At 35.6% G+C, this 26,107-nt stretch overlaps 1 protein-coding gene across 12 annotated transcripts in view; it reads left to right on the forward strand.

Annotated features, from left to right (window-relative positions):
• DCAF6 (DDB1 and CUL4 associated factor 6) overlaps window positions 1–26,107 on the forward strand; it is an 83,455-nt gene that overhangs the window by 25,666 nt on the left and 31,682 nt on the right. For 4 of the 12 annotated variants that reach the window (XM_083820490.1, XM_083820495.1, XM_083820494.1 and 1 more), the window contains exons 5-12: window positions 2,356–2,469; window positions 3,470–3,605; window positions 5,583–5,797; window positions 9,703–9,796; window positions 12,759–12,878; window positions 13,114–13,359; window positions 18,461–18,622; window positions 24,534–24,593. In XM_083820490.1, the coding sequence (XP_083676616.1) occupies window positions 2,356–2,469; window positions 3,470–3,605; window positions 5,583–5,797; window positions 9,703–9,796; window positions 12,759–12,878; window positions 13,114–13,359; window positions 18,461–18,622; window positions 24,534–24,593 (1,147 nt within the window). The remainder of the gene's footprint in view (window positions 1–2,355; window positions 2,470–3,469; window positions 3,606–5,582; window positions 5,798–9,702; window positions 9,797–12,758; window positions 12,879–13,113; window positions 13,360–18,460; window positions 18,623–24,533; window positions 24,594–26,107) is intronic. The other 8 variants (XM_083820496.1, XM_083820498.1, XM_083820499.1 and 5 more) reach the window with 3 other exon arrangements.

Genomic DNA, 26,107 nt, shown 5'->3' on the forward strand with positions numbered 1-26,107 from the left:
TGATGCATAGGTTTATAAAACATTTTGTCAGGAAAAGGTACTTTTATGAAGACTGTAAGTTCTGTTACTGTGTCTTAAACCTGTTTGATACTTGAACATTAAATGCCTGTGTTATTGTGTGGCATAGCAGACCTTTTTTGCTTGAGCCTTGACATGTGAAAGTACAATGGAGTAAATAGCAGTTATTTTGAAACAAATGACTGACGTGCAGCTTCAGCTTCTGGCATAATGCAACTTCGTTGCTCGGAGCTTTCTGGAGTGGGAAAATCATTTAAAATTTTGTGATGTTACAGTTCAGCTGTATATAACCACATCATCGTATTAAATATAGAACTTTGACTCACTGGATTCTCTAAATAACAAAAGCTAACATAATCTGGCCTGGAGGTACTAATTCTAAATTTGAATGTGATTTGGATTTATGTTGCACTTTAAACTTGGAGCTTCAGACATTACAAAAGCATCCGTTGAAAGAGAATAATTTGTGTAGATCATTATGAACTGTGAGATAATTGGACAATTGTTTTTAATTCCGAGGAGAATAGAGTAAGTAGAGAAGGAGAGAGAAGTTCTTGAAACATGTTTCTGGAGAATTTGTTGTTTATACAAGGCTATTGCAAGTTTATTTTTATTCAGCCGAGTGCTTTTCTTTAATACTGCTCCTGTTAATTCCATTTTAGGAGAAGAAAGTACAACTCTTAACTTCACATTTTCTACACAGTAAAATCATCACATCACTATATTTTTTTTCAAGTTATTGGAATAGGCAGGAAAAGATTTTTTTATGATGTTTGAACTTAAATATGTTAACAGTGACTCTTAATTATTGGGGTCTGTACCTCTCTGTTTCTTTATTTTAGTGCTTATAAATCAATTAGGATGTTCTTAAGCACCATGCATAAAAACTGGCACCTGCAGGTGTAGGTATATACCACATTTTTACATGTATACTGTGAAATAGTATAATTGGGAACAAACATAAACGATGGCTACTAGAAAAAAGAGTTTGCTGTGTTATACCGCATTCAACAACATTCTTGGGACAAAGTAAATGTTTTTAAGGCAAGTTTTGCACCACAGCACATCAAAAATGCCGGAAGGATTTGATGGACTGAAGAGCAATTCCTGTCTTTCATAACTATACCAATAAAATTGGTAACATGAGTAAATGTGGAGTGAAAAATGCTCTTTTCAGTATGTTATGCTCACATATTGAAGAATCATAGTCATATCTCAGAATTTTATTGTTCCATTGTTATTAAACCTTTGGCTTTGTTCTGTTTGTTAAATTTCTTATTTGTCAGCAGTATAATTTGCCACAGCGTGCATTGTTTTAGTTAACATACTGAGCATTACAAGATGAACAGTTGAATCCTGCAGAGATTACATTTGTAATCACATTTTATGTAGAGAGATTTACAGATATCCATAGGTTATTTTTATTAAGAGTTTGAAGAAAATCATTGCATAAAAAGCATCAAAGAATCAATCTTTTGCTCTGTGTTGAATTAGTGTATTACACTGTTATTGATTTTGTAGCTCTATGAAGCATTCTTGAAACGTGTTATCCCTTAAATACCAAACAAATTATGTTGCAGAAACTGGCGGAATCTATGTTTACCTACAATACTGCTACTATCAGTAACTTCATAGAAGTTCAATGATATTTCATGTGTGTTCATCAGCCTGTGTTCAGCTTTAACATGTTTGCTTGCCTTTTTATTTTTTCTTAAGAGAGCTTCTTGAATGAAGCCATAGACAAGAGATGCCAGCTGAGTCTTCCCTAGTTTGAGCAGGGCCAAAATCAGGAAAACGGTGCAGTACAGTGCTCTTTTATAACAACAATAAAATGCAGCGAGGGTAGGTTAGTAACAGCCTTTAATGCATAGTTGCTTCAGGGGATTATTGTGAATGTAAATGAATGAATCAATGGAAATAAAAGCAATTTAGTACTTTCATGTCATTCAGACTTCTGAGGGTTTTGTTTTTTATTGCCTTCTATTACTCGATGGAAATTAAACTGAGCTTCTGATGAACTATTGCAGCAAATCGATTCTTTATCTGAAAACTAATAGTAATAAATCTATGTTGCTTGTTAAAAAATAATAGAAATAAATATAAGATTCAGCCTATACATTTTTCACATTGTGCATCATACCACACAGTTTATTTTCAGTAGTTCAGATCTTTTATTGAAAATGAAGATATCAGCATTTTTTCAATTTTCTTCTTTGTGTCAGTAGAATTCATGACTTGAGTTGTAACTGCTTCAGTCTGCTCAAAATGTTGATGTTTTTCTTTTGAAATTAATGGTATTTTCAGAAGTATTAATACTTTTTTTTTTTTCCTGATCAGATTATGACAGTACCAAATGATCCCTATACTTTCCTCTCTTGTGGTGAAGATGGCACTGTAAGATGGTTTGATACTCGAATCAAAACAAGTTGCACAAAGGAAGATTGTAAAGATGTAAGAGTGAAATCTTTTAATAAAGATGACCTAAATGTAGAGCTGTACATCATACAAACATAGGATTTGAATTCTGGTAAGGCTTTTAGAAATAATAGATTTCAGGGTCGTTGGTGGAGATGACAACATATTTCCCAAGAAACAAAATAAAAAGTTTGTTTGGGCATTTTTTTTAGTATTTTTTTAGTATCACTTTAGGATCTTTTTAGTTTATGAACTTTGGTGTGATGATTCAGATGTGGTAGAAACGATTCTACCTTGAAACTGAATCTGTTGGTTTTGATTACATCAGTTACAGTAGAGTGCAGAGTTGGAGGCAAAAAATTATCTTGGAAAATCAGCTGCACCCTTGTGTTTTTGACCATCTTTTGTCCCTCCATAAGGAAAGATTTGATAACAATTTATACTAGATCAAATTAGTCATGGGTAATACTCTCCAGAAGGTAAGGTATTAGTTGTGTCTGCTGTGTTTTGAATTCAGAAGCAGCGTTGAATTGAAGAAAAACTTACACTGAAGTGTCATTTCCTGGTTTTAGGGGTTTCTTTGAATCCCAATCATATTAAAATAAAATTCTTTATCCAACTATCTGCCCATAGGTGAAACTTATTCTAATTCTTAGACTCTTTCTGTGTGGTCCTCTTCCAGCTAAATCATTATCTGTGTTTGCATAGGAAAATGTAACGTGCAAGCTAGTTTATAATTCTATATCTGTTACGCTTATCTGTTCTCAAATGTTTGTTCCTGTGGTTTGTTTTTTGTTTGTTTTGTTTTGTTTTTTTCTTTTTCGTTTGATCTCATGATATATTTCTTTCTCTGATAGCTTTCCTTCTCTGTAGTGAATTTTCTGTTTGGCATGTTTACAGTCTTATCTACACAAGGCCAGATCTGTTTTTCTCAAAAACTCCTTGACTAATGAGCCTGTGTCTTGAAGTAAAAAATAAAATTATACTTCAAATGCTCGAATCTATTGTCTGAACACTGTATTTTTGTTTGTTCCAGGATATTTTAATAAACTGTCGGCGTGCTGCCACTTCTGTTGCTATCTGTCCACCAATCCCGTACTATCTTGCTGTGGGTTGTTCTGATAGCTCAGTAAGAATATATGATCGACGAATGCTTGGTACAAGAGCAACAGGTGGGAAACATACAATATAGTAAGCTTTTCTAACTATTTGCAGTTCCAATTTCAGGTTCTTTTTGTTTGTTTGTTTGCTTCCAAAATAGGTGGTGAATGACTGAAGTGTAATACTGATTGAAGTATAGGTTTGTTCTCCGAGAACTGTGCTTTTCAGTAGTGGAGTCATTTCACTTTAATATTTGGTAATATAGAAATCTTCAAATAAGTAATCAATCTCTTTATCCATTTTAGAATACGTTATATACTGAATGCAGAAAAGGCCATTCTGTCACGTCTCTTCCTTTGTCTTGAAACATGTGATTTCAAGATTCCAAAAAGCAAATGATTGCAGTCTTCTCTGATCTACTCAAATTTTAATTAAAGTCTTCCCTTCTTATATTCTGCTGTGCTGCAGTGTGTTGTTCCTTACAGGAAGGGTTCTTATGAACTCCATAATGTCATTCAATATGTTTAGCTTTGCAGTTATTGTTGCTATATCGAACATAATTTTACTGAAAAGCTGCAAATTCTTGAAATGGAAGCATGCATCAGATGCTTATCTAAAAGGTTTTTATAAAAAATTTAAAGCGGCAAGCCACAGTGAATATGCAATTCTAATGTATCTCTTACTCATAATGTATGATTATGTTTGGACATATGTGCGAATTAATATACATGGCTGTGTATACACATTCATAAAAGTAATCAGTGTCACAATCTGTCATTTCTTGCAGCATTTCCTGCTGATTATTGTGATGGAGGAGAAAGGAAACAGTAAAGATCACTTAATAAACATTAAACAATCTTCTCAGCTGGCTAATGTTCTTACAAGATTTCTCCCTTATATCATAGTGGTCAGCAAAATTCTGTGAGAACTGCCTGAGGAACAGATTCTGGGGAGGTTGATTAAAAGGTACTACGTAAATGTTAGATTTTACTTTTCCCCTGAAGTTTTGTTTAAAAACAAAACAACAAAATCAAAACAAAACCAAAACCACCAGAACTTTCTCATTTTTATACCTACTTTTGTAACAATACAAAAGTAAGATGAATTTGGGTATGCAGGCCTATAGGGGAAAGTAGAGAGAAGACAAAATTTTGAAGACTAGTTTTTCTGGTTCTATTGGTGTAGAGTTTAGTGCTTTGCTGTTGTTTGCTTTTTTGTATCTTTTTCTTTTTTAAAGGATGAGATATTCCATGATAATTGCTAGTAAGCAAGCTACTGATTTACCTTTTAAACTTTCAGTTTTAGTCCTTATGCAGTGTGAGATGATAAACTCCAAACTTGTCAAGGACAGACTTTTGCACATGCTGAGCCAAAACAGACAGGCTGTGCAGGAAAGTTTTGTGGCAAATGTGTTTTGGGAACAGTTTGTTTTTCTCTGTTAGTTGTCTTATAGGTAATTTTAATCTGCTTGCAAGTTTCTAATTCTAGAATTGAAGATTGTTTTAGTGTATAGAATGGAGGTGAGTTATCATGTAAGTCTGATATATCATGTAGTTCTGCAGTCTCAAAGGGATAAGTGTTATGTCTCAAGGAAAAACTGGAAATTTTTAGATCATTTGGGGGAGTAAAGAGGAGACAGATGTCCTTAAATTTTCAAAGTTCTGTAGAATGAATTCCTAATTTGTGTGGTGATACATAGTTGCATTATTGCTGTGTAAATGTTTTCATATATTTCAAAATTTCCATTTGTATTAAATTTTACAGATAGTATCCACACACCATCATGTGATGGGTGATATATGAACATGCTTGTGTGTATAAATTTTCATCTTTCTCTATAATTTACATACAGAGTTTGTAAACAAAAATTAAAATATACTGGAAAGATCTGATATGTTAGTATTCAGAACCAAATTAATGCAAAAGCTACAGATTGCCTAGGTTTTCTCTGGTCATCTTTCTTTGGATGTTAACTAAGGAGTATATAGAAACTGCTGGTTGAAAGTTTGCAATAGTAAATGTATTCTCTCTTTCTCTCTCTCCTACAGGGAATTATGCCGGTAGGGGCACTGTTGGAATGGTGGCACGTTTTGTTCCTCCTCATCTCAATAACAAATCCTGCAGAGTAACGTCTCTATGTTATAGTGAAGATGGTCAAGAGATCCTTGTTAGTTATTCTTCAGATTACATCTACTTGTTCGATCCCAAGGATGACACAGCACGAGAACTTAAAGTTCCTTCTGCTGAGGAGAGGCGAGAAGAGGCAAGTGATTAAGAAGACCTGTTCTCATGTTTTGTCTCACAACTACCACCACCTTGGGGCACACCTATTAGTTGTATTTCCCTTGAAATGAATCATTTCATTCTCAAGCATTGTTTTAAAAATAGTTGTAGAACTAGTTGTAGAATAGTTGTAGAACGTCTACACAGACAGGTTTGGGGGGCTGGGGAGTTGTGTGTGTGTTGTTGTTGTTTTTTGGTCCAGTATATTTTGATAAGAGAACAACAAAGAAGCAGGTCTTGGTTGTACCAATGATTAGCAAATACAGACTGTTTCCTTTATGCTGGAAGTCCAGCAGAGGCTGATATGAACAGAAGTTGGTACCCTGACTGTTCGGTGTCTTGCATAAAATAGGCTGACCGTAGAGGAATACCTGCTGTTTGCAGCAGGAAGCACATAAAATTATCTCTGAATTCTTCCCAGTTTCACGTTTTCTACAAATAAGTGAGTGCTGCAGAGATTCACAGTTAGCTATAATCTTTCTGTAACTAGATCCAGACACACAAGATGGGATGTAAGTTATCTTGTGGATGCTGACCGTTTAGTGCCTTTTTTGCAAATGGATTCTGGGACCGTTTCACTTTATTAGAAAATTATAGCATCTTCTCAGGGTTGATTAGAGTTTGGAGTACCTGTGTTGAAATGAGAACCACAGATCACTTCTTAGCTTTATTTCTGTGATAATTTAGAGTTTCTTACCATAGAATCATGTAGGTTAGAAAAGACCTCTAAGATCATCAAGTCCAACCATAATCCTACTAATATAGTAGGTCAGGGGAATTTTAAAGGAAACTTTGCTATTCCTAACTTACAGAGGCTTTCAGTGGAAGTTTAACACTAAATGTTGCTGAAAGAAGAGTTATGTTATAGGGGTTTTGACACGGAGCACTTTGACTTGCTTCATCCCCGTGGACAAAGAGGGTCTCAGTTATTGTACCCCTGTAATTCAATCATATAAAACAACAGAACTATATTAAATTCAAGATATAATATATTCTGAGATTCTGAAAACTTAGCCAAAATGCCTTAAAGCACACTTGATATATATCAGCAGCTTTTAAGGGAGAATATCTTTTGAAATAACAATGAAATTGTGCAGTGCGATTTTCTGAACATACTTATTAAAAAAACACAAAAGGTTGAAGACTTGTGAACTAAAGCAGAAAGAGAATCGTAGTTAAAAGCAGAATGTAGCTTTTGCCATATGTATGAAATGGAAAAGGAACTTTTTTTCCCTCTTTTCAGTAGTAGGCTGAGGTCAAGGAAAGTCTATTCGCAGATTGAAATGTGCCAATTACACGGTGTGACAAAATTTATGTACTCTGTATCTAATGTACGGGGTCAACCACTTTGACACAAAATGCCTGGTATTGCCTACCATTATATGGGCATTCAGTTTACAGTTATTTGTTACCTGCTCTTCAGTACGTTGTGAATTCACAGCACCTATTGATGATGGACTTAGTAACTGGCTTTTCTTAATACATATTTACTGTAGATATGCACTCTTTCAGACAGTTACAAGCAAATTGCAATTCTGGCTACAATGAGCTTTTGCTTAGAGGAAAGTCTTGTCTTTTGTGATAGTCTTCAGGATGTTTTCATTTTAGCAACTTAATGAGTTGCGGAATTTAAAAATAAGTATGTGGAGCAGAGTATTGTGTTAGTCTGCACACATGTTCACTTACCTGTGTGAGGCATCAGGCACTGTAGACAGAGGTTTGTCTGGTTTTCCTCTTCTAAAGATGAGAAGGCATCTATGTGACATCAGGATATAAGACCAGCAAATGTGGCAAGTCACTCTTTAGGTGTATTCTCTGTTTTCCACATCACCAAAAGTATATTCCTTGAAATCAAGTATAAACTTTCTTTAGTAAAAGTTGTCATTTAATGGCAGAAATGAGGGGAGACAAAATGTTTAGACCAATGAGGTGATCCACTGCTACAGAGCCGAATTAAAAGATTCAGCAGTGTAAACAAACTGCAAGCAGTTATTTATTATCAGTTCAGTTACAGTGATGCTGACCCTTCCAGCCTAAATTTTCTAATCAATTTAAAACCCATCTCTTTACCTACAGTTAAATTATATAATTCTCTCCCCCTGCACCCAACCCCAACCATCCACTCAATTTTTCTGGCATTATGTTCACCCTTTCACAAGCTCCTTAGGGTCCAGGGATCTTTATCTTTAGTCTGAAACAGGAGCCTCAAGGGAGTTCACAGCAAGTCAGCATCCTGCTGTCTTCACTGGGACGACAGTTATTAGTCTGCCAATGTGGCGTGTTTTTTTGCTTTTATATACTTGTTGTTACCCCCTGAAACTGTTTTCATTGTGGCACAACCTTTACAGTACATTAAAGAACCATTGATGAGCTGCTGAGAAGGTGCCTCTGGTGTCCTCCCATGCGTCCACACATGCAAGATCTCTTGCCCTCATTCCATGCCTGTACTTCTTAATGCTGCATTTATGCTCGTTACCCATGGGCATAGTTGATTCTTTTTATGCAATTTAAGCAGCTGGCAGCCTCCTGTATATGTCAAAGCTGCTAATAACAGGTTGCACACCATGCATTTATGCAACTCTAAGGAAAACTACAGCAAATTAGGTAATAATCAACCAGTCACTAGACAATTGCTGTTGCAGCTAAATGAGCTACACGAAAGCTCCAAGCAAGTAAAGTCCACACAAAGCCCGGTGAGCCAGCAGTACGTGCTGTTGTTAGCTTCATATTAAGTCTGTGGCCTGTTAGCAAAGACAGTGATGTATTTAATGAGCAATAGTCACCTATTACTATTACAAATACTGTTGACCATAACTGGGTGTAGATTCATAGGACTGAGGAAGAATGTCCAGCTGAGTTAGACTGTTACCTGATAGAGACAGGAAAAAAAGCAAAGAAAACCACAGAAAAATGACTGTCACAAATGAATGGTTCTGCATTTTACCCTTTCTCCTATGTAACGGCAATCTGATATGAAATAATTCAGTAGAGAACTCATTGCTTGCCTTATACAGAGAGAGAAGATTGTGACCACCTGTTAGCAGATTTTATGTATTCTTTTCATCTTTAGGCACAGAATATGTCCTGTATTCTTTTCTTGCCAGATAATATTACTTAAATTCTATTTTTATTTCAGTTTGGTTTTAAGTTCTACAGAGTAGAAGGAATGTAAAGCTTTTTTCTGAATCTGCAGGCTCCTGAAAGTTAATACTTTAATATGCTTTCACTGCAGTGGTGGTTTCACATTTAATCCCAAGTTGACAGCACAACAGTTCAATACTGTTGTTTTTGTTTGGTTTTCTTTGTATAAGCCATATATATCCAGCCAGTGCTCTTAATTTCAAACTCTGAACTGCCTTCTTGAATGTGCAAAGCTGTTTCTTTTCAAGTTAGCAAAAGTCGCACCACATATATAGTACTTGTTTTGTACTCCTTGCTGAAAAAACAACACTGTTATCAAAAAATAAATAAATTACAGGGTAGAAAAGAAATTTAAGTTTCTGTTCATAAAAATTTCTGCATGAATTTCTGTATGGTGAATATTTCTGTGGAATTCAGGCTGAATTTGTTGTTCAGTATGGAATGTCGCAATTAATACGGTAAAGGTAATACTGAGTAAAATAGAAGCTGCAGTACTTCTAAGAGTTGATTTAGACTGCTGAAATTCTGTATAGCTAAAACTATTGCCAGTATATATATATACAGTGTTGTGCTTATTCATAGCTGATCTGAGCATATGGCTGATACTAATTTTTTTGTGTGACAGACAAATTTACGTAACTTAAGAAAATGGAGGTATGGCATTTATTTTTAAACTCAGAATTCTGTACTGTTCAATATGAATAACTATATAATACCTTTCTTTCTTTTTTTTTTTTTTCCTAGTTACGGCAACCTCCTGTTAAACGTTTGAGGCTAAGAGGAGATTGGTCAGATACTGGACCAAGAGCAAGGCCTGAGAGTGAACGTGAGAGAGATGGTAATGTATCTGCTGCTGGGAGCTGCCTTTGTCTTCTCTTCTGTTGGTGCTCTTTTGTTTGTTTGTTTGTTTTTTCCAGTTTTTCTTAAGTATTCCTGAAATATGGAAATGCTTCAGATAAAAAACTGTCCACATGTTTTAAGAATCAGCCAGGTCTTAAGAGTGTTTACTTATAACTTAACAGAGAACTGCTGTTCTGTAGTGATTTTTTAAATTGTCTAAATTGAAAATCTTCTCTCCAGAAAAATTACATTGCTTCTGTTAGGTTGCTGTAAATCAAGGGGAGCTTGCTTCATTATTGCTGGTTATGAGGTAAAACAAATGCATATTTCCCTTTTTGTAGTTAAGCTGCGTCTACAATCAAAGTTGCAAATGAAATGCTCTGTAGGGGACTGGGATTCAAAGCAATAGGTTTCTAATATTTTTTCTTTCACTTTTATAAAACACTTATATGTAGTGACAAAATTTTTATGCTCATATATTCATGTTTGTAATGTATAATATAATATATATGTTTGTAAATATATTACACAATTACTTGAGGTTTCAGAAGGTGGAACATTTCAAAAGTTATGCTTTAGTGTCAAAAAATGAGATACTGAAGCAGGGCAGAGGATGCTTTATCACTGTTATGTCTAATAACACCTTTCTGTTTAGCTCAGAAAGGTTGTGAGGATACTAATAATTCCCTTAAATTTTCCTCTGTTTTTCTGCCTATCATTTCCCTTTCCAGATCATCTTTGTTGGTTTTCTCATCTTCTTGATTGCTGAAACTGGAATAGATGTGTCCAGCTGGGACAGACCAATGGTCCATGTAGACTAGGGTTCTGTATCCAACACTGACAATAGGTGATGCCATCTGGGGAGAGATTGCAAGCCTGTCCTCTTACTTTAGTCTGTTGTCTTTGCTGCTCTGCCACTGTTTGCAGTTACTGGATTAGAAACTTCAGAGGGTACATTTCCTATCTGTTCCTTTAGGCTCTCCTTATGGTTCTATTGCCTGTGAATTTCTGTAGTCCCTTCTTGAACCTGTCTATAGTATTTCCTATGGCAAACAAAAATCCAGAATTTCACTGCTTACTGTTTAGATTATTTCTTTCTTTCATGTCTTTTAAATTTAGTTTCTGTTAGCTTTATCATGTGACCCCTTGTTCTAATATCACAGGATTTGATTGTTAGCAGTTTTGCATTCTGCTCACTTGGTGCTTTCATGATTCCACAGCAGCTTTGTCTCTGCTCAAAATTACTTGTTATATGAGTTCTTTTTTAGTTAAATACCTTAAGTGTCCTTCTAGCTGTTATTTCCCCATGCTATCAAGTAAATCTTCCAGGGAGAGAATTAAACATGAGAAAAGGACTCTTCCAGTACAGACACTAGCTAGATTTTCCTTTGTCACAACAAACTTTCCGTATCTTTACTGTGTGTTGCTTGATAGAATAGTGACTGATGTGTTCAGGAGAATACCTGTATTGCATTAGTTAGGCAGGCAGTGACCTGTGACTTATTTTTCTGTTAACTGTTCATTATCTCCCTCTTCCCATCATTAGCCGGCTTTTGCCTGTTTTCTTTGGCTGTTGCGTTCCATTTGTTGTTTTAAGCTTTTGAGGCCAAAACTCTTCTACCTGGGGTATAGATAGAGAGGGAGTGGGGGATCCCAGGGGAGGGTCAGACCCACAGTATGAAAATGAGGATAGATGTGGACACTGGAATGAGAACGAGGGGCATTGTTTCTTGGGGGTTAGGTTGGTGTTTCCCCTTCCCTTCTCCCTTCCCAACAATGTCTCTTAAACTCAACTGTGAAGGAAGTAATCTAAAGATAAGGTCTGGTGATGATATATTCAAGGTATATCCTAGCTGTGAAATTTATATGCAGCCCTGACAGATAACCAGTTGTTCCAGATACTTGGTCAGTCTGGCAGCTTTTATAGCATCTATGTGGTTAGCAGAATTGATGCTTAGGAGAGGCATTTTCTCATTGTACATGTTTTTCCTGAGTATGCTCTGGAATCTTTCAATGTTAGCTTTAGTATGCAGGGTATTAAAATATCTTTTCCATATATGTTTTGATAAGTAATTGTACTTCACAATGATTTCATTTCTTAAGGTCTTTGAATACAAAATTTTTAAAAGTTGTTTAAAAGTTACATATTTCAAAAGAGGCTGAGGGACCAGCAGAAGTTATTTTACAGCAGTATGAATGGAATGGTCAGGTCCAGTGGAATCATTTTCTATTGGAAGCTATCAGTGTGTTCAAGAAGATAAATAAGCATTTTATAGAATACAAAACACGTTTAAAGATTCAAACTTTCCATTTCAGCCCTTTACAAATGGAATCTTCTTTCCTGGAAAAAAAAAAATTGTATGTAATAAAATCAGAAATAAAATGAGAAGGAAATACTTTCGGTTGTGTTAAAAGAAAATGCATGCAAAGATTTTGCTGCTTAAGAGTCTTTGCAATCCAAATGTAAAAATTAAATACCCTAAAAGAGCTCTGCTGTTTTACTAAATTGTGTTCATGAGGTAAAAGTAAATCACAAAGCATTCTGGAAATGTTAAAAGCATCATGTCTTTTTTTATGATAAAATTTGTTGTTTTATAATTAGCTGTAAAGAACATAACAATCTGGGCTTTCTTATTTAACCAGCATTTAAAACTGAATGACATATATTTTTGCAATGTCATGTTTACAAAAGTTATTTGTAAAGTAGAGAGTAATTAAAAGCTTTAGGAGTTTTTTTTGTTTTTTTTTTTTTGTTTTTTTTTTTTTTTGTAATGCCATGCTCAGCTGGCAATTTTTGCACTGTTGTTGTATGGAAAAGTAGCATTGGTTCAGAGGATTACTAGTTATGTAATTATGTAGTATGTAGTGCATTCTTTTTTTCAGTGGAAGAGGTAATGGGGGGAGGAATGAATGGAAGAGAAGAATGCTTTTGTCAAACTTTAGCATTACTATTTTTACAGGGGAGCAAAGTCCTAATGTCTCTCTAATGCAGAGGATGTCAGACATGCTGTCAAGATGGTTTGAAGAAGCTAGTGAAGTTGCACAAAGCAATCGGGGGCGAGGAAGATCGCGGTCCAGAGGTGATTTCCTTTTTTTATTTTCAAGAATAATAATTACGATAAGAAGTATGCTTATGCTGAATGTAAAGGCCTTGAATATCAGTCTTTCTGAGGTATAAACTAAATTTTTAGTGTATTCTGAAGAAATGAGTACATCTGGATGCCATGTGAATGATAGTGCAAAGGGGTCTTTAGAGACAGAGTGAGTTTACCTTTGAGCCTTTGTTGTTTGCTTTTTTCTATTTTTTAAACAAAGGTGGGACTAATCGGGCGGATGCTCCTGCTACTAATAACGTGCCACATAGTACAGAATCAGAAACTGCAATGGAAGTAGATGGTTCTGAACAACTTCAATCATCTTCATCTTCTACAATGTCAGCCCAAGCTCCTTCAACATCATCTTCAACAGGAAGTCCCCCTTCAACTTCATTATTGTCTTCTCCTGATAATGAACAAAGGCCTTCTTTGGGGGCCTCAGCTCAACCTGTGCTCCATCAGTCTGGTGAGAAGTAATTCATCTTGTCACTGTTTATGAAAACCCCTTCCAATAAGAAAGAATTTTATTTTAGGGTATTTGGAGTAATTGATCTAAATCTGTTGTTTTTTTTCACATGAACATCTTTAGTGAGACTAGGTATTTCATAGTTACAAAGTGACTACAGCTTCAGTTTAAAGAAAGCGTAAAACTCAACTGTGTTCGTTTGTCTGAAGAAAGGGGTAAGCATTATTGTCCTCTGAAATAGAAACGTATATAAAAAAAAAAAAAGGTTTAATTTTTCCTTATCTCATTGTTCTCTTCCTGACGTATAATTAACGTCATGCCTTCTTCAACTGTGATTTGGCTGTAGCAGTGTCAGCGCAATGAACAGCAGAATCTATGCCTGTTGTTAATCAGAGGTAATACACACGTCAGCAATGTTACTGGTTTCTTCTCAAAAGTATCTGGGTAGACAGGACTCACTTTGCATGAGAGTCCATTATTGGTTGATAATTTGTACTACATATTGCTTTTTAAGTTTGTCAATCTTGAAGAAGCTCATCTGTTTTAAATACAGACTTTGTTCTTCTGGTGGGGTAAGAGGATGGGGGAAGAAAATATATTTCACCGTCTATGTCAGAAACTTACTTGAGCAGAAGTAAAAGAGCACCTTATGCTTTGACCTTCTTTTTTGCACCTCCATGCAGGAAAAAATGCCACAGCCACTAGAGTTGCATAAGATTTTTTTAAAATTTTTTTTTACTTTTTTAAAGTGAGTTTCTAGACTTCAAAACTGTGGGAGATAGGCTGATGTGAACATCTAGAGGCTCAAATCTGATTTTTTTTAAAATCACACTTTTTTGGTATAAATTCACCTTTTATCTTATACCAGTTCTGTTGGGGAAATGAAAAACAAACATGCCACATTGTTGTAATTAGAAAAGATGACTGAAAGCATCTTCAGGCCCTAAGTGGATGTAGGGGAGTGAGTATAGCAGAGTTTGGGATTTCACAGAAAAAATTTTGCCTTTCAGTGTACTGTGGCTGCTGCAGCCAAAAATCTCTGAGACAGTTGAGAAATGACCAGGTATATAGTATTTTAAACATGGGGAAGCTAAAGGCATAAGTTGAAATTCATTAAATGAGTCATTCTTTCAAACCTTGCAGTTATTCTGATACTTCTTATTTAAAGAAAATAAACAGTGAGGAGAAGCATAACAATGCAAACAATCTAGATACTATTTCCATAAGTGAATGCTAGAAAACTTGTTTAGTAGCTGAGGCTTTTAGTCACCTATGTTTTTTATTACTGTTTATGTAGGCTTGCTGCAATATCAAGCTTTTCACAACACACAGAAAATTAGGAGTCTGCTCCAATTCATTGTAACCCAGTTTAGCAGCTGCTATCTTTGGAACTAGAATAGCCACCAAAGACCACATACACCATTACCAAGGGTTCATTTTGGTCCATTTAGTTGTGTTTCTTTTTTTTTTTTTTTTTTTAAGGTAGTTGGTATATTCTGGAGCATTGACCAGCATTGAGTATGTCCCACATTAAAAGTAATTACTTCAAGATACATCACTGAAAATTTGTGGGTTGCATAATGATAATGCACTAAATAACATTTCTGGAATTACTCATTTTCTATCCTGCCTTTTAAAGAATGCATGACACCTTTATCATGTATTTTCTTCTTTGTCTCAGAATGTCCAAATTTCTAAGTAAAAGTTTATTGTGCTAGCATGCAGCTGAAATTGTTATTGTTCACTTCAGCTCTTATGTAGAGCATTTCCTCTTTCCCAATGTTGCTTTAGACTTAAGACTCTCCTTGTATTCAGATTTGGAAGGGGTAGTGGTAGTGGTGGTTGTTTTGCTTTGTTGACAGACAGTGGAAACTTTCTAGTTTAATCTAGTATAATGTTTGATAGGTTCTTTGACTACACCTACACAGGGTGTCAGATGGGCTGCTGCTGCTTAAAAAAAAAAGTCCCTATGTCTGTATTCCTTATTACCATATGCGGATTTAGTTAGGATCAAGTATCATCTTCCAGTAGTCTACAGGACTCCTGCAGGAGTAAATTTAATAGTATTAAGTATTAAATTTAAATTAATTTAAACATGCCAAAGTAAGCATTTTGTACTGCTTTTAAAAAACACTTACGTTGTAGAAGTCTTCTTTGGGTAACATGGACAAATTCAGAGAGAGGGGAAGTTCTTGGGCAGAGTAGCAGTAATGGAGTTATGAATGGGTACACTTCAATGTAGATTTTCCTTGTGCAATGTTTGTGTACTTACATAACCCATGATGGTGCTCAGTCAGGAGAGTTTCTTTTCTTGCAGCCCCCAGTTTATAATATGAAAACACTGAACTCTGTGTCAAGAACAGGATTTCCCTGAGTTTGTGTAGCTGCACTTAGCTGTGGATAAAACCTGCTGCTTTTGGGGGTGACAGGACAGGGAAAGTGATGACAGGCATGTTAGTTTAAATATAGTGGGGTTGAGTAAGAAGACCAGATAGAGGTGTGTTGTAAAAGATGGATGACTGGAGAAACAGTTTGCAAAATGGAAGAAGAAAAGTGAGAGGCTTTCTAAGTAGTGGCAGATAAAAGCTTGAATGTCATAGCAAAGTGTTAGCAAGTGAGGAATATGATCTAGGGTAATGACTTTTTTAGAATTGTGGCATACCATGGAACAGGCTTACAAACAGCTTTTCATAACTCATTTCTACAGATTTCTGTACTGAATAGAGATGCTGATAGTAAGCCTGTGTTTGAAATAGCAATACCTTTACACATTTAATTCAAATATATTGTTAGTGTGGTCTTCCAGAAAATATACCATGTGATGAGCATTTGAGCTTCTGCATGTGCGTTACTTCATCCCTTAATGTGGTGGTGGTAGTGGTTGTTGTTGTTTTTAGGAAAAAAAAGTATGTATTCAAAAAATAGTCGGAGCTTCAATCAGTGCTGGAGCTTGTTGGGAAAAGTCTCTTTATAAGAATGTATATTCTAGAGGAACACAGTTGAAGCATTTGAATAAGTTACAAATAATCAACAAGATCATTGAGGCACATCTCAGTAGCCTGCTCTTGTCAGTACATTTGAATAATTTTTTTTCTATAATGAGATGGTATGATTGCTGGAGACTTTCATGCTTGTCATGAAGGTAAAAAATAATTTAATGTCTTTCTGATATAAAGTAGATTTGCGTATAAATTTTGAATGGGAAAGGGGTAACAGCTTCAGTTTTTTGTTTTTTTTTTTTTTTTCCTTTCAGTTTCTCTTTCCTCAGTCCATTTGCTGGCAAAATAAACATTTGCTTAGAGATTCTGAAATGTGTTAAAAGATGCTGTAATTAAACTTATTCCAGATAGTAGTTATATCTTTACATTTTGAATTGCAGTTCTTATTAAGTCTTAAATTGTAACCGTCTCTGGAAGTGAGTGGAGATAAATCAGCAGCAAGTACTGACAACCATTGAGACACCATTGATACTTCCATAAAGTACTTCCTCTTTTTTTTTTTTTTTTAATTTCCATAAACGTTCACATCACATGAAAATTATTCATAGCAAATTTCTTTCATACCATATTCCTCTTAGGAATTATATCTTTTTCCTTCTTGTTATATGTCATCAACCATAAACGGGCAGGTTGTATTTTCCAGAAGTGGTATTATGGCGAAGACATTAAAGCTTAAGACAGTGGGTATTAACCAGTGCCTGCCACTAAATTGTTGAATGATTGGATTATTGCTTTGTGTTTGTTTCTTTTCGTGAAACAAAATTTTAAATTTGCATGCTTCATTAAGTGAACGAGGGTTACAGAATATGTGTAAAGCTTAGTTTTTGCTTGGGTGAAAAGTGATATGCCAATGTAATGCTCTTTAGTACTTGAAGATTTCATAGTGCTGATGTTTTTCTTTGCAGATTTCCTTATGTCTGCAAAGTACTCCAGGGTGTCCTTGATAAAAATGCTTTCAGGATAGATCTGGGCTACCAGTTGGTAGCAAAACTAGCTAGAGTACTTGATGTGAATATATGAGTCTAAATCAGCTTCTTGACCCTCCTTTATTATAGGTGAGAGTAGTTAGCAGCAGTTCAGTTCAACGTTGTGCTTCAGCTATTGCTAATAATGAGACAGTCTGTATTGTATGAACAGAAGCACTTGCTGTACAGTGCTTGTGTAAGTGGAGGAAATCTGCAAAGAGCATAGAAAGAATGAAAAATGACTTAGACACCTGTTTTATAGTAGTTTGCAAGATAAATAAATACTGATAATCAGACAGTAGACTGGTCCATGCCAAAATGCTATAACTTAAAAATGAATAAAGACAAAATGACGAACACATTGAAGTCCCTAAAGATTGATCTGCAAGAATAGTATGTTAAGAGAATAATACTAAGAAATCTTTATGATCCAATAAATTGATTTCTCTGGTGGACCAATTAACAGTGCTTCTAAACTTTGAGTCCTCACCCATTGGAAATGTCTGAGGTGAACATGAGTTCATGGTAAAATGTATTTTTTTTTCATTAGATGCTGTTCTGTCACCTCTTTCCATAATCCACATTTTATTTTTTGCACAGGTTTGTTTTGACCAAAATTGTATTTTTTTTTTTCACATCAGAAAGCCATCACATTGATTTTGAAAATCTACCTGTATATCACAGCTGCATAATTTTCCACTACAAATGCTCTGATTTGTTCTGTGTGCTAGGAACCTGAGAATGCATACTTCTGTCATTTGCTTTGTTTTGTATCAGTCAGGATCTTTTCTTTTTTCTTTTCTTTCTATCTTGTCTTGTTTTCCTCATAATTATTTGATAAATGTTTTAAGTGTTATAGATGGGGAGGGGTGCATTGTATGATGTGAATTTTGAACTTTATGAACTTTAAAATCCTATGATTTGTGCATTTAAGAAGAGAAGAGCAATTAAAATATTTAATTTTATCATTTCTAGATGTCAGTAGACTGATTTGTAAAGTTTTTATCACTTTAATTACACTTAGTATCTGTTGCTTCTCTCTTTGGTCAGTCCCCTGTTCCACCCCCGCTTCTGTATATTGTATGTTTGATGCTTCTTTCTTTTACATACTTTTTTTTTTCTTCTTCCATTTGTCAGAGTTAATGGGACCCGAGTTAGCTATAATCCGTAGGGGTCTACAGCGGCTGAGGCTTAAGAAGGAACAACAGAGACAGCGAGAGCTAGCTGAGGGTTCAGCACCACAGTCCTCCTCTGATCAGTCATCCTCTAAGGGCTCCTCACAGGACCCTCAGGCATCAGGTTGTCATTTGTCAAGGTTTCTTAAGCAGCTAACGTAGTTATAGTTTGTGCTGCTATTGTTTGCTGAGATGCTTCACTTCCAGAACAAGACAGCTAATGCATTTGCTGCTCGTCTTACTTTTGCATGTGGTGGTGTTTATCATCACATGGTTAGGAAAAGAGTAATAATAACAGATTTCATTTATCTAACATTTTTGGATTATATAGTTCAATGATAATATATGGAAAAAGTTTCCTGGGTGCACACAATCAAGTATGTGCAGTGTTTGTTAGAGCAGCTAACCAAGAAATTGCTATGTCCTGAATAGGGCAATCTATTTACACACTTGTTACTGAATTGCAGTTAATTGTATCTGGTAGTAACATTTAAGATGGCTTTGATTTAGCATGTGTTCTAAATCAAGGTAACAATTCAGTAAAACAGAAGCTTGACACTCTTAAATGCTATGTTTTTGCAGTAAATATACGGGAAAGTACTTGTAGTAAGCCTAAGTCCCCAAATATGCTTTGTTTTTTAAAATATGACTTTTCCTTTCTTCATTCTTGTCTTAGATTAAAAATGATTATAAGAAAGCTTTGGAGATTTTTATAATAAAACATATTTGAAAAAGTTCTAAGTTGGAATAGAAGCATGTTTATGAATAAAGAGTTAAACCTAAGACATGAACTTGAAGCAAAATTTGTCATGGCACTATGTAGAAATGAACAGGGTGCATGCTGTAAGTGTGAAAAATCAGTATATTTAGTGTTAAAGTAAACATAAGGGCAACATATCTAGCAGCTTTTTTCTGTGGATAAATTTTGTGGTAGTTGGGGTAAGGCTTGTAAGGACTGACATACATTCACAGGTTGGCTTGCTATGGTTTAATATATTCATTTATCTGGAGCCTTGTGGAACAATTTGATATAACAGTGGCTAGTGTTCTAGTTACAATATGTATTTACTGAACTTTGAAACTTTGAATTATTTCCTGCAGCAGGAAGTTTTACAGAGTTTTCAGATTGTTTGAAAACCATTAATCCTGGAGGGCTGTCATGTTGATTATAGGTGCCTGTTTACTTGCAGGAGGAGAACAAGAAAACTGATGTTGGCAGTGTTTTTGTAGGTGGCATCAGTTTCCTGGCAGGAAAAGCTAATATAATAATAATCGAATCTGAAATTACAAACCTACAAATCTTATTTTAGCAAACTGAACATCAGAATTTATTAACTCAAAGATATGTACTGATAGAGGCAAAACCTTTGCAGTAAGTAGATCTTGATCTCCAATTTTCATTTTGGATTGTAAAATTGAAATTAAGGTGGAAAAAAGTTAGGTTATAACCGTATCTGTAGAATGTTCAGCTGGAATTAAGTCTGTGGATATTTTATTGCCTATCTGAAGTATGCACTGGTCTGAGTATCACTCGATACTGTCTTGCCCATCTCTTTCCTTATGCTCCTTCAAAGATGCACGGTGATCCTTACTCCTGGTGTTGCTTGTGGATCTGCATACTGTAGAATCCCTTATGACACAACCTTGAAGCTTTAAGTTAAGTGATTGTTTTGAGTAGAGGAGTCAGAAATGTACTGTAGTTAGTTTGGATCCTACCTCTGCCTCTTGGAGTTGTGATTTGCAATGTCCTTTAAATGTTAGGGTAATTAATGGGAAGGTCTGATTGTTTTGTTTAGTATCACTGAGGAGCAAAAGAGCACATACACAGACTTAGATGGAACTAGTACTCAAATATTTATGTCATTCTTCATGTAACAATGAATTTGCAAATTTAACCATTCTACTTATTAAACGATTGCCTTGAAAGGTAGATTTCATAGAATTACTGAACATCCTAAGTTGGAAGAGAGCCACAAGGGTCATTGAGTCCAACTCCTGGCCCCACACAGGACCACCCAAAAATCAAACCATGTGTCTGAGAGTGTTGTCCAAATGCTTCTTGAACTCCGTCAGGCTTGGTGCTGTGACCACTGCCCTGGGGAGCCTGTCCCAGTGCCCGACCACCCTCAGGGTGCAGAACCTTTCCCTAACACCCAGCCTGACCCTCCCCTGTCCCAGCTCCATGCCGTTCCCTCGGGTCCTGTCGCTGTCCCCAGAGAGCAGAGCTCAGCGCCTGCCCCTCCGCTCCCCTCGTGAGGGAGCTGCAGGCCGCCATGAGGCCTCCCCTCAGCCTGCTCTGCTCTGGGCTGAACAAACCAAGGGACCTCAGCTGCTCCTCATACATCCTCCGCTCCAGACCCTTCACCATCTTTTTACTAGTTGTAAATTTTCAAACAGAAATTACACCCTAAAATGCATCTGCCACCATATGAAATGAAGTCATAGCTTTCATTTGGCCCAGGGCTGCAAATTCTCAATCTCTACCTTGATATAATTTATACTTGCTATGTTCTTGGGTAGCCAGTGTAAGACTAAGGTCATTTCTTCTGCCCTGTATTTCATTCTCAGTCTTTGTCTTTGCACTTACAGCAGCTCAGTTATCATAGCCATAGACATGGGGAGAAAAATACTTCAGTCATGTAAGAAATTAACAGTAGAAAATGTCAAGTGCTGAAAGCTCTTACTGGCTTAATAGGAAAGGTTGCCATGCTATTAGACTGTATGGTAGTTATTCAGTCTCCTCCTAGCCTAAGGACTTGTAGTGGTTACATGAAGATTTGTAAACTTCCTGTAATAGTCAGCCCTCACTATTGAGAGGACTGATAGAGTATACTATTTAGAGGAGTGTGAGAAGTATGTTCAAAAGCTTATGATGCTGTTGGATACAAAGATGAGTTAACTAAGTAATGATTCACAGTGGGCTGATTTGATGCTGGAGAAGAATATACTTCATTCTCAGATGGCAAAGAGACTATGTTTCAGTGGATACTTTGCATAAAGTATTGTGTAAACTTGGCAGGGTTTCAGAAGCTGATTATGCTATATGTATCAGGTCTGTTTTGTCTTCAAGCCTTTTCTTAGCTGTTGAACAGATGTGGACTTTTTTTGGTAGCCACTTTATTTAAGAGGAAACTACGATAAATTTTTTATTTTATATTTTCTCCAGTAAAGTCTAGACTTGGCTTTCATTTTTGAGGCATTTCATAACATTTACATCCTACACAGAATTTAAATAACTGTGTATGTGCTATATGCAAACGACAAAGAAATTAAACCTTTATAACCTGTAGTTACTGCTCCTCTGCCACATGCTGATATGCCACGTATATATCACCGTTAACTAGTAATGGGTCATAAACTGAAGCAAGGCATTGAAGAGATCTTTGTTTCTCTTGTTGAGAACTTCAAGTGAATAAAATACAATACAAGAAGTTACAGAAATATGAACCAGCTGATCCTGAAGTAAAAGAAACAGAGTTGGTATTACAAGTCAGTGTGTACAGGACATGTTTCTGTAGCTGTGTGTAGTGTGCACGTATCTTACATAATCTGAGTAATAAGAATGCAGTTTTTATTACTAGATTCTTCGCAATTTTTAAATGCTGAAGTTTGGAAATGCATTTATTTTAAGTTCAAAATATTTAACAGAGAGCTTAGTCATTGCACAAAGCAGTTACTCATAATTATTAAAACAAGTGTTTAATTTCTTGGATTAATGTTCAATTTAGTGGATTAATTCCACTAAAATTGTAAGAAGATACCAAAATAAGAGTGAAATGTGGGACACTTAAGCCTATGTTAGCATTATTACCTAGAAATTGTTTCATTTTTACTGAGCGATTGAACGATACATATGGCAAAACAAAGCTTCTGTTTACTTACTGCTTTATAACTTAAAGCCAATAAAATTTGGAAGTACTGGTAAGGGTAGTAAATGTAATTTCTTATGCTTATAATTATACTGTGTTTATTTAGTCATGTTTATTCTATTTGTGTTGGCCTGAATTAAAGAGCTGATGAGATTAGCATTTCCAGCCAAGTAAAATGATAGGCGGCATGATATGTCTCTTAAACAGTACATATAAGCACGTGGAAAGAATTGGACTGTAAGAACAGGGCTCAACTGAGAATCACTGTCTTCTGTGATTTAGTCTTCTCAGCTTGCTATACAAGACCTCCTTTGCCTTTAGCACTTCGCTAGAAGTTAATCCCAGCCGTGGGCTCATAGCTGTGAATGTGATTCAACCCAGTCCACCCTTGGGAGATGCATACCAATTCCTGTGCTGAGTCAGCTGAAATAGAAGCAGATCATTGTATGACATGGTGCATCTTTACACCAGATATTTACATTCTTAAAAGTGTGTTACTACTCCATTGATAATGCTCTCCTATAAGCACTTCCCTTCTAAATTAGAAATTACATTTAAAGTACACTTCAGTTTTGGAAAGTGAAATATATTAATGTTACAGGTCTCGTACTTAAGAGCTAAGCCCCATCTAAATCCGGAGGACAAATTTTGTGGTCTGGCTTGGGTTTCTTGGGTGCAAGGCAGGGGTAGGGCTGAACAAAGATGAAGACAAATTAAGGCCAATTTCTATTCCCTAATTATGGAAGTAGTGTATGAGCCCAGCTACCAAAACAAGCCAGCCTCCAAAACACATGGAACTTGCCTCAGACTCCCTTAGTCTTCACTGCTTCTCCCCTCCCACGCAATGCTAGGTATTAGTGTAATGAAGAAACAAGCTGTAATTCTTGCACCGGTAGCTGAAGTCTCATTTGAGGATGTATCTTTAAATTAGCTTTGTTAATTTAGCAGGTTATATGTCTATTCTACAAAATGGGTCATGCTGTTTATTCTGGCCCAAACCTCAAAGTGAACCTCCTGTAGGAGAGAATGTATTATTTCATTGCTTTCCCTATATAGAATTTAAATTAATGTTAAAATTATTTCAGCATGCTGTGATTTTTTTTTGCACACTATGGCTGTATTTATAATACAGGATATTAAAGCCATTTAGTTTAGCATGAATTTGTTTATAACAGAATATCAACAAGTGGAACTCAGATATGGTAGCCTAGCCAATATTATGTTTGAAATACTGCACTAATTTATGTACATCAGCCCGTTTTACAACAATATGGAAGTAAGGTCTGGTCTTCAGAGACGACAAGGAAAATAGACTTCACAGACGATGTTGAACTTAGCATCTGTCATTTGTTTGCACAATGAATGCAGTGCTGGTGATGGTTATTAACTGGTAGTATCCAGTGGGAAAATGCATTTAACTGCTGCTTTTTTTCCTCCATTTTTTTTTCTGTGATTAGGTGAGAATTTTTATAAGACTGGTTGATGTGGTACTGTGTTAAACTCATGAAAAAATTTTCAATCATCAGATGCTACAGAGGTATAGCATCTAAGAATGCTATTGAATTGAACTGTCATCTGAGTGGGATCTATTTTGGTGCTTTAATGTTACAAAAACAGTTTATATGCTGTTATATCTGCAAATCCTCTCATCTTTTACGTTTTATGTTTATAGGTATAAATATTGAAGATACTGGTATGCCATGAGTATTTTATGTTGAAGTATAAGTACTCTGAAAGTTACATTTAGCACACAGTTTGAAGTACTAGTGTCATCTAATACATTTGAAAGCTGGTAAAGGCTTTGAAGTCATAACTCTTCAGTGTTCTTTGTGACATTTTAGAAATTTGAACAACATGCCAAAAGCCTTGGTAACGGACAAGCATTTTCAATATCAATGTCAGCAAGCTTCAGGCTCTTCAGCCTGAACAGCCTGTTCAGGTAAAACAGCCTGTTTTACCTAAAGAAATACGTAGTGATTTGAAACAAGTGGCTTTGCTTCTGTCATGCCTAGAAAATGCAATATGGCTGGCTGCTCATAAAGCAAACCCAAAGCTTCCTTATGTTGCTGCTTTTTATTTTTTATTTTAAACTAACATGTGAACGTGACATTGCTGTGCAGTTCTCTGCTGCTTATGTTTTAAGTTGAAATCTCATTTTTGTTTCAGATTCTCCTTCTTCTGTGGTTAACAAACAGCTTGGATCCATGTCACTTGATGAGCAACAGGGTGCGTGACAGGAAATGCGCTATACCCAGCCATAGTTGATTGCAATGCTTCTTTTTTAAAATTGCCTTTCATGATGATAAACAGTCCAAAATGCTGTTCATCTGCATAAAGTAGCATTCTGTAAGCAGATCTGCTGGAAACTCATTAATTATTTAATTCTCAATACCAGTATCAGAGTAAGGTTAATTGTTGTTTTCAAAAGCCATCCTATGCTCAATTCTAAATGCATTTGATGTAGGTACAATAAATGTCTTACGCAGTCTACAGACATTTAGATTTTTTTTTTTTTAAATGTAAATCAAAATTTAATTCTTTAAGCAGTCTTTTTCTGGATGGTTCTTCTTCGATCAGAGTGCAACTGTCAACATTGAAGTAACTTGTAATCATGTAATGCCAAAGTAGTTTATTTTATGCAAGAGATATATGCAGCATTGTTGTACTTCCACGGTTTGAGTAACTCAAGAGCATCTATAGCATTCACATGCATCTTACCTTTGTAATCCTTTGTCCTGTACCCCTTCTGCTAGACAAGTACTACTGTTTCTCTGTAGATTTCTCATGGGCTGGTGGTAGAAAGCAAGCTCGTGAGTTTTCCCTAGGCCCATTATTCATCAGTCTAACTTGTGAGCAGTGAACTAGGCCAAAGGACACCCTTTTCCAGCTGAGCCAACATCATCTATGGTGAATATTTATGCCTGAATAATTAATAAATGATAGAGGGTAATTTAAAAATAGATTTCCATACACTCTACATTATGTTTACTTCCATATGAAAGCCTCAGTACAGCTTTAGTATCTCAAATATCAAAAAAGAGCTGGCTCTTTCCTCTTGTTTCATATTCTAAACTAGAATGCTGTTTTGAAGTCCCATTTCTGAAAGATGCTCTGTTTGGCAACTGTTGAGATATGTTTAATTTTAGGATGCCAGACCATGGGGGAAAAAATCAAGCTGTGCTTTTTATTGACATAATAAATTCATGTTGTGGAACTACATTTTGCGATGAAATATTGTTTTAAATCTAACTATGTACATTTGCTAGTTATTCATGGTTCAATAGTCAACACCACTATTCACGTTTAGCTGGAAAACTTTTTTTATTATGAGTGGCCAAATTATGCTCTCTTTTATGAACTCAGAAGAAGCATTATTTTATGGTAGTAGAATAAGCTAGAATTAACATATGTAGTCTATATGTTTATTGGAGTTCCTTCAACAGAAAAAAATTGGAAAAATAGTTATTGATAAAATAGCTTGTTTGTTGAGGTTGAGAATTAAACCCATACAACAACAAAAATAAAAGCAGAAGTTATGGTCCCAGAAATCAGTTCCCAAGTCTGCATCAGAGTCCTCTTCAAGCAGGATTGGTTGCCTTGAAAACTGGTTTGTCCAGTACTATTGTTAATTGCTTAGTTGTAATAGACTCTTCATTTTTTTTCTAATAATTTTTCCTGCATTAAGAAATAAGTTAAATTAATGTGAAGAGGTTTCTTCTTGTAAAAGAACTCTCTTTTAA

This window comes from Anser anser (assembly GCF_964211835.1).
Source record: "Anser anser genome assembly, chromosome: 1".
NCBI lineage: Eukaryota > Metazoa > Chordata > Aves > Anseriformes > Anatidae > Anser > Anser anser.